Here is an 8,648-nt window from a genome sequence, read left to right on the forward strand (position 1 = left end):
CCCCCCCCCCCCCACTGGGCCATCAGTTTCCTAGGAACTTGTCGCTCTCCAAGCCTCCCTCTGCTTCTTTACTAAACTCTTTGCAGAAAGTGCCATCTCAGGGGCTTTCTCCATCCAAAGGAGAAGCATCCTGGAAAAACGGATACAGGCTTCGCCCAGCCCAGCCACAGACACCTGCAGGCAGCTCTGGGGCCAAGCAGGGGGAGTCTCGTGGGGAGAGTCTGGGGGGAGTCAGGCTGGAGCAGGGGGCAGCCTGGGGCCTGCCTCCCTCAAGGAAGGCTGCTGTGAGTCCGCTGGCCAGCGTTGCCTTGGGAGCTGGCAAGAGGCTCGGGGGGAGCCACCAGGACCGCCGGGAGCTGCAACCATGCAGGATTTGCATGCGCATCTGGCATGTTCTTTGGTGACAGAGGATCTCCAAGACTCTGCCGGGGGCCTTTGCTGGGAGAACATCTGAGTCTTGTCTATGCAAGCGGGCACTGAGCTGGCAGCCAGCACCGGATGTTGCCTTCTATCCACTACTCAAAATGCCTGGCTGCGTGTCCTAGAGGAGTTCGGTGGTGGGGTGTGCTATCCCCCAGCAGAACGTTCCTCTCCGTGGCCTTTTCCAATTGCAAACCCCACAGGGGTCCCAGCAGCCGGGCGGCCCTTTATCTCCCCCGGGGTTGGGAACGGCCGCACTGCTGGCTCGGCCTGGCGCAGGGCCTGGTGCAGAGGCGGGCGGCTCATGCCCCGCGACGCGGTCAGGGCACGGGGACGCGCACGGGGACAGGCCTCCTCCTGGGCTCTCCGGAGGCCTCAAGCTCATGTTCCGCGAAGGTGACCCCCATCCAGCCTGTCACTGGCGGCCGCACTGGAGGTGGGAGCCAAGGACGCGGGGCTCTGGGGGGTCTGAGAAGGGGCCTGTGTGCGGAGCCCGTGTGGCCCCTGCTGCCCCGCCCTCCTCTGGCCGCCGTGCCCCGTGGAGCCTCACGCTCCCCAGCTTCCTCCTTTCCCGGAAAATCTGCAAAACCTCCGCTGGCTCTGCTCATCCCCAGCCCTTGTCTGACTCAGACACCTGTGTCCCGGCTGCTGGCTCTGCGGTCAGCACTCAGGGCCGGGCCGGGCGTCTTCCCTGTGCTGCTTTCCTATCCCACTCCATCCCCCGTACCGAGTCGTGCACCCCCAGGGGTGAAACATGCTCTGGAGCTCCTCCTCCCGGGCTTTTGGGGCGAGCCTGGGACAGGAGACCGGAGGAGTGCCTGAACACGAGCTCAGCACCAAGGAAGAAGCCGATCGAAACGGCAGGGCGCGGCCCCGGCGGAGGGACAGGGAAAGGGGGCCCCAGGCCGCGCGGAGGGAGCCGGTGACCCGGGCCACTGACCTTGAGGGCGTTGTGGGATGTGCCGCCAGGCCGCCTCCTAACCCCGTCCTCCAGCTGCGTCTCGGAGCAGAGCTCCTCCTCGTCCTCCTCCATGATGTCGGACAGGTCGGAGCCCCGGCTACTCTCCGTGTGGTACTCGTCTCCGTGGCAGCAGTGCGGCTGGGGGCCGAGAGCAGGGGACACCATGGGGCCCCCGGAATCGGGGCCCCCGGGCTGTGCTGCCACCCTTTCCCTGCCCTGCAGCCTTGGGAGCCCCTGACTCGTGCGTGTGCGTGCGCGTGTGTGTGCATATGCACGTGTGCGTGTGCACATGTGCGTGTGGCTCCCGTCAGCAGTGACAAGGGCCTGCACGTGTCCATCCCATCAAGCGCAGGGAGCCAGGAGGGCAGGGAGACGGCCCGGGGCTGCCCGCTCGGAGCCCCGTGGGAACAGGCGCAGACCCTTGCCGGCTCAGGCGGCCACAGGGCTAGGGCACACGGTGCGTGCAGGGCGGAGGGCGGTGGGAAGCAGGCGTGTACGCACCATATAAAGGCACTGAAGGCTCTTACAAATATCATGTGGTCTAATACGCGCACCGTGGGGCGTCTGGAGAACAGCCCAGCCTGGGCAGGCAGTGGACTCCCCCGCCATGGGCTGTGTTCACCCTGCGCCCAGCTTGGGGGCCGTGTGAACGGTTTCACAGGAAAGCCTCCTTGTGGGTTTGGTAACATGCAAACAGAAACACAAAGAGCCCGGCCAGGAGCTCAGCTGCAGTTCAGTGCCACGTCCTCACTCACGGAGTGTCCGTCACCGACACCCCCAGCACTGACAGGAAAACAGACTGCAACCCCCCGAAACTGAACGCCCTGACGAGCTCAGATTTACGAGCGCGGTCTGCTTTCGCTAGATGGCGGTAAGAAAGGTTTCTTTATTTTCCTGGTGGGCGACAAGACAAATGCATTTCATCGCATCCTGCGACACACTTATTAAAAACACTCCAGCTTCCGATTACTACCCTAGATAAAAACATGCAGGCACTTCCAGCCACATTAAGCTCGTGGCCTAAGGTTTTGCCTGCATCGGCAGGGAGCAGTGGCCGGGAAGGTTCTCGGCCTGAGCCTCTGTCACCTCGGGGCTTGAGCTGTTCCAGCTGTCATTCTTTCAGTCAGGCACCAAGGAGAAGACGTACAATGAATGGCTTTAAACACACAGAGACCAGGCTGATTTTAAGGAGGTCTTCCCCCAGGAGTACAGAAAGTGCCCTCCTACACGAGAACGGTCTCATCGGATTCCAACCCCGTGATGAAGGAGTTAACTCGGGATGGAAGCAGGTGTCTACTTGCTCGCCAGGGACATCGTTGGTGGGAATCCTATTCCTCTCTCGGTCCTGGGCACATGATGCCCAGTGAGATGTAGCAGGGAGTGACTTTTCTCCCAGTTAAGAGAAAAGTGCCTGCCCAGTATATAAATCAATTAATCGCAAACATAAGCAAACTTATCGACAGGAATACTGTAATTGCAAGGGACTGTAATACTCCACTTACAACAATGGACAGATCATCTAGGCAGAAAATCAACGAAGAAACAACGGTCCTGGGGGCGCCCGGGTGGCTTGGTCAGTTAAGCGTCTGACTTAGGCTCACGTCATGATCGCATGGTTCATGGGTTCGAGCCCCACGTCGGGCTCTGTGCTGACAGCTCAGAGCCTGGCACCTGCTTCGGATTCTATATCTCCCTCTCTCTCTGCCCCTCCCCTAATTCCCACTCTGTCTCTCCCTCTATATCTCAAAAATAAACATTAAAAAAAAAAATTGCCCTGAATGATACACCGGACCAGACGTACTTGACAGATATATTCAGAACTTTTCATCCAAAAGCAGCAGAATACACATTCTTTTTGAGTGCACATGGAACATTCTCCAAGATAGATCACACACTGGGCCACGAAACAGCCCTCAATAAATATAAAAGAACTGAAATCATACCATGCATAGTTTCGGATCACAATGCTATGAAACTTGAAATCAACCACACACACAAAAATTTTGGAAAACCTCCAAATACATGGAGGTTAAGGAACATCCTACTAAAGAACGAATGGGTCAACCAGGAAATTGAAGAAATTAAAAAATATATGGAAGCAAATGAAAATGAAAACACGACAGTCCAAACCCTTTGGGATGCAGTGAAGGCCGTCCTAAGAGGAATATACATTGCAATCCAGGCCTATCTCCAGAAGCAACAAAGATCCCAAATACAAAACCTAACCACACAACCACAGGAACTAGAGGCAGAACAGCAAAGAAATCCCAAGGCCATCAGCAGAAGAGAAATAATAAAGATTAGAGCAGAAATAACCAATACAGAATCCAAAACAACAACAACAACAACAACAACAACAACAACAACAACAAAAAACCAGTAGAACTGATCAATGAATCTAAGAGCTGGTTTTTTTGAAAGAACAAACAAAACTGATAAACCCCTAGCTAGACTTCTCAAAAAGAAAAGGGAGACACCCCAAATAGATAAAATCATGAATGAAAGGAGGAGAGATCACAACCAACACCACAGAAATACAGATGACTCTCAGAAAATACTATAAAAAAATTATATGCCAACAAACTGGGCAACCCGGAAGAAATGGACAAATTCCTAAGCACCCACAGACTTCCAAAACTCAAACAGGAAGAAACAGAAAATTTGAAGAGACCCATAACCAGCGAAGAAATTGAATCAGTTATCAACAATCTCCCAACACGTAAGAGCCCAGGACCAGATGGCTTCCCTGAGGAATTCTACCAGACCTTTAAAGCAGAGTTAATACCTCTCCTTCCCTCAAGCTGCTCCAAAAAGTAGAAGAGGGAGGAAAACTTCCAGACTCATTCTATGAAGCCAGCATTACTTTGATTCCCAAACCCGACAGAGACCCCACCACACAGAAGGAGAACTACAGGCCGATGTCTCTGATGAATATGGATGTGAAAACTCTCAACAACGTAATAGCAAATCAAATTCAACAGTACATTAAAAGAATTATTCACCATGATCAAGTGGGATTCATCCCCGGGATGCAGGGCAGGTTCAATATTCGCACATCAATGCGATCCACCGCGTTAATAGAAGAAAGGATGAGAACCGTATGGTCCCGTCAGCAGATGCAGAAAAAGCATTTGACAAAACACAGCATCTTTTCTTGATGAAAACCCTCAAGAAAGTCGGGATAGAAGGAACATACTTGAACATCACAGAAGCCATTTATGAAAAGCCCACAGGTGCTCTCGTCGTCAACGGGGAACAGCACAGAGATCAGCTGCACCTCTATACACCAATAGTGAATCGGCAGAGAAATCAAGGAACTGGTTGGTCCCACTTACAACCGCACCACACGCAACGGAATACCACTCGACAATGAGAAAGAATGAAATCCTGCCATCTGCAACAACGTGGACGGAACTGGAAGGCATTACGCTGAGTGAAATAACTCAGTCAGAGAAGGACAGATGTATGTTCTCAGTGATACGTGAAATTTAAGAAACTTAACAGAGGACCATGTAGGAAGGGAAGGAAAAAAAAATAGTTACAAACTGAAGGGGAGTCAAGCCATAAGAGACTCTTAAGTACAGAGAACAAACTGAGAGTTGATGGGAGGTTGCGGTGGGGGGAGACGGGAAAATGGGCGATGGGCATTAAGGAAGGCACTTGCTGGGAAGAGCACTGGGTGTTGGATGTAAGTGACGCATCATGGGAATCTACTCCCGAAGCCAAGAGCACACTGCATACGCTGTATGTTAGCTAACTTGGCAATAAATTACGTTAAAAATAGAGAGAGAAAGTGTCTGAAAAGAAAGCCCCCTTCTTTTTTCTCCCTTCCTTCCTTCCTCCCTCCCTCCCTGGGGGGCTGCTACATGAGGGTGTGATTATCGGAGCCATGGCAGCCACTTTGGAACCACGAGAGGAAGGCCAAAAGCATCGAAGCCTGAGAAGCCAGAGCCCAGGAGCACCTGGAAGGCTGAATCAACCTTCCTCCTGCGTGGGCTTCCTGTTCCTGTATGGTGGGCTAATGAAGTATCTTCATCCCCTCTGTCATCGTTAGCTGGGTGTCCTGTTTCTCGTGTTAACATCGAGGCAAGCGGAATTCTTTTAACCTTGCAGACAAAGAACCCCGATGGCTGGAGACGCTGGGGAACTTGCCTGTGGAGCTACCGCCAGCCAGGCAGGGCCAGGATGTGACCCCAAGTGTGTGAGTCCAACATCGCCCCCGAGGCCGTGACACTGCCCTGCCCCGTGTGTGCCGTGGGTGGCGGATGACCTGCGGTGTCTTCACGCCCTGACCCCCCCCCCCCCCCCCACTGCAGGGCCTGACACCAATCAAGGACGCTTCCGTCAGAGTGCACACGTCCAGAAACTGCAGCCAAAACCCACACTGGATGCACCTGCTGCCCAAGAGGCTGGTCTCGATGTTTCGTGCCCTGGGGGCGGGATGCGGACCCTTGAATTTCTTGTTCCCCCCCAGATGCCTGGCACATGGCAGATACCCAACAAACATTTTTCCCATTAGTAAAAGTGAATAAATGGTAGGTTTTGCCCAACTTGACCAGGAGGTTATCTGTGGCTTTACCTGGCCCACAAAACCACCCCCCTGACCAGACGCCAGGACAGGGCAGTCGGGGAGTGTGGAAGCCTTCTGGAACCATCCCCAGGTGAGGTCACAACCGCACGGGCACCGTTACATCTAAAGCTCCCAAACCGACCGAGAGCTGTAACCGGGCTGGGTGCCTCCTCCTCCCCCAGGGACGGGAATGGCCCTGGCCCTGCAGAGGCCAGGGCACTGAGGCTAGGGGAGGCCGGCGGGGACCCCAGTCCACGCTTACCTGCTTGCCAAGCTCCGAGCCTCTCAGGAAGTCGTCCACCGAGGCGCCCCTCCTCTTGATGTCCGGGGAGCCGTAGCCGTCCTCCTCGTCTGAGTTTACATACAGACTGCCACCCCTCTCCAGGAAGATGCTCCTTTTCTCTAACTTGGAAGGACAAGGAAAGAAGCGGTCGGGAGGGCTGCAGAGGGGAAGGGGGCCTCCAGGCTCCCACGTCTCCTGGGCTCGGCCCTTCCTTGGCCCAGCCCCCTGTCCCCCTGGGGACCACCACAAGCAGGGGCCTGTGTCAAGTGGCCCAGCGCTGGCCCCTGGGCTTGGGCAGGTTTTCCGGTGCGCTGCCCCCCTCCCTTACCAGAACCACTTCCAGTCTTTGCTGGTAACCTACAGAAACCAACGGAAAGTTCTCTCTCCATGTGTCCCATCTGCCTGGCTCTCTTGATCTGATTAACTAACGTTTTCTTGAAAAACGAGATTCAGACATTTGCTTTCTCTCCATGCCTTCCAAAAAGCGAGCTGGCCAGGGAACCAGCAGCCCCAGTCTCTGGCTCCCGCCTGCAGTCGGGGACCCTCCCTGGGGGTCTTAGAGCTGTGGGATGTGCGGCTGCCGTCCAGGACAGCAGAGGGGCACCTGTTCACCTGCCAGGCCCTTCCTGCCCACAAAGCCTCGCCAAAAGCACCTGACATTCCGGGCCTGGGCTTCTGCTTTGTGAGACTCAGCACAGGGGCGGGGGGCCCCCTGGTCAGTGTGCGTATTCAGGACCGTTCTCGTCACAAGTCACAAATTAATGCTGAACTCTTTTTTTAAGTATTCCAGGCCCATACTGAATCAGCTAGGAGATGTCACATAAAAGCCTGGATTTGTGGTGTTTCAGGCGACACTGAAGGCTGTCACTGAACCCCTCATCCCTCCTGGCTGTTCTGAATGTCCCTGTGTCTCTCAGCTCTGACCTTCAGGGTCTGCACCCTTCCGGAGGTGCCCTGACCTGGTCCCCAGCCTGGAGGCAGGCTGGCCAGCCCTGGGGACATCCCGGAAGTGGGGGCTCCCCAGCACTGGCACAGATCTCTCCATCCGGCAGCTCAGAGAAGGCGCCATCAGGGGTCAGGCTCCTGGAGACTGGACAGGCTGGACAGGCAGAGTGGAGGGGGACACTGACCACCATGGTCCCTGTGCCAGAGCCCTGACCACAGGCTGCAGCAGACATGCTGGGCACCCCAGGAGACCGATGCACCCGAGGAAGGGATGGGGTTCTGTCCCTGGCAGGGAGGGGGGCATGGCTCCCAGCCGGGCCGAGGGACAGTGGGACCAGGGAGACGACACCCAGCCTTACCCGGCTGCTCTCGGCCACTCTCTGTGCAGCTTCCCGGGCCATGGCCTTGGCGACGGAGGTGGAGACCGGGGTGCCCTGCGGCTGCGGCAGGATCCGGCTGGGCGAGGGCGACCGCCGCCCCGGGCCCGAGCCCTGCATGCTGGGTGGCTCCAGCATGTGCCCATGGGCGGGGGCCGGTGCCCGGCTCTGCTCCCAGGCCTCGTCCACCATGATGTGGGGACCCAGGTGTTCCTCTTTGGTATCAGGGGCTCCGGCACTTGCTAATGGCTTCGGTGTGGGTGCAGTTCTCGGGTGGGGGGTTGGAGGCACCAGGAGGTCGGGGGGAATGGCAGCGAAGGCAGAGTCCACGGACTCGCCCTGTGCAGAGAGGGTCCGCACGGTCACGGCCTTGGCTTCCAGGCTCCGCAGCCGCACCAGCTCCACGGCCGCGCTGTCCGCCACGGGGGAGATGACCTCAGCCACCTGTGCACAGAGAATGCCGGTCACAGGCTGCCCGCGTCCCCCCAGCTTGTCCCCCTGCACCCTGACCAGCGCGAGACAGCCTCTCATGCCCAGGGACTGGGGCCCATCTGTGCCCAGCTAGACGCACTGCCCGGCCTGGAGATCAAATGGGCCGCAGAGAGGGAACCAGGCAGGAGTCAGGCTCCTGGACTGGGGGCTGGGGACTTCTACAAACCCTGCACCTGCCAGCTGTTGGAGGTTTCCAAGGCACAAACTAGGGCCACACTTTTTCCTTCCCTGTCCGGCACCAATTCAGGTACAGATGCAGGGGCCCCAGAGGCATGAGAACATTCAGTGTAAACCAGGAAAGCTGGGTTGGGGGAGGGGGCCAGGCAAAGGCCACAATGGACCTCCTGCTGCCTGAGAGGGAGGAGGCTCCTCTTATGCACATAGCCTGCCTGTGGGCTTCCCCACAGAAGTGGAGCAGAAGGGGCTCCTGGAGAAGGAGGGGAAGGGAGGGAGCAGAGGAGGTCCTGAGGGAGGAGGAGGGACAGAGGGGAAGAGTGAGGAACACCGGGGAGTCCTGGGGAGGAGGAGCAGAGAGGAGGAGGGAGTAAGGGGAGGAGCAGAGGTGAGTCCTAGGGGAGGAGGGGAGCAGAGGGGAGTCCT

General features: G+C 56.7%; 1 protein-coding gene across 9 annotated transcripts in view; it reads right to left on the reverse strand.

Annotated features, from left to right (window-relative positions):
* Positions 1-8,648, reverse strand: part of RIMBP2 (RIMS binding protein 2) — a 170,687-nt gene that overhangs the window by 22,850 nt on the left and 139,189 nt on the right. For 8 of the 9 annotated variants that reach the window (XM_040444110.1, XM_040444114.1, XM_040444113.1 and 5 more), the window contains 3 exons: positions 7,539-8,000; positions 6,214-6,357; positions 1,361-1,519 (listed from right to left, as the gene is read on the reverse strand). In XM_040444110.1, coding sequence (XP_040300044.1) covers positions 1,361-1,519; positions 6,214-6,357; positions 7,539-8,000 — 765 coding nt within the window. The remainder of the gene's footprint in view (positions 1-1,360; positions 1,520-6,213; positions 6,358-7,538; positions 8,001-8,648) is intronic. The other variant, XM_040444115.1, reaches the window with a different exon arrangement.

This window comes from Herpailurus yagouaroundi, unplaced genomic scaffold (genome assembly GCF_014898765.1).
Source record: "Herpailurus yagouaroundi ecotype Mexico unplaced genomic scaffold, PumYag 191, whole genome shotgun sequence".
Classification (NCBI taxonomy): domain Eukaryota; kingdom Metazoa; phylum Chordata; class Mammalia; order Carnivora; family Felidae; genus Herpailurus; species Herpailurus yagouaroundi.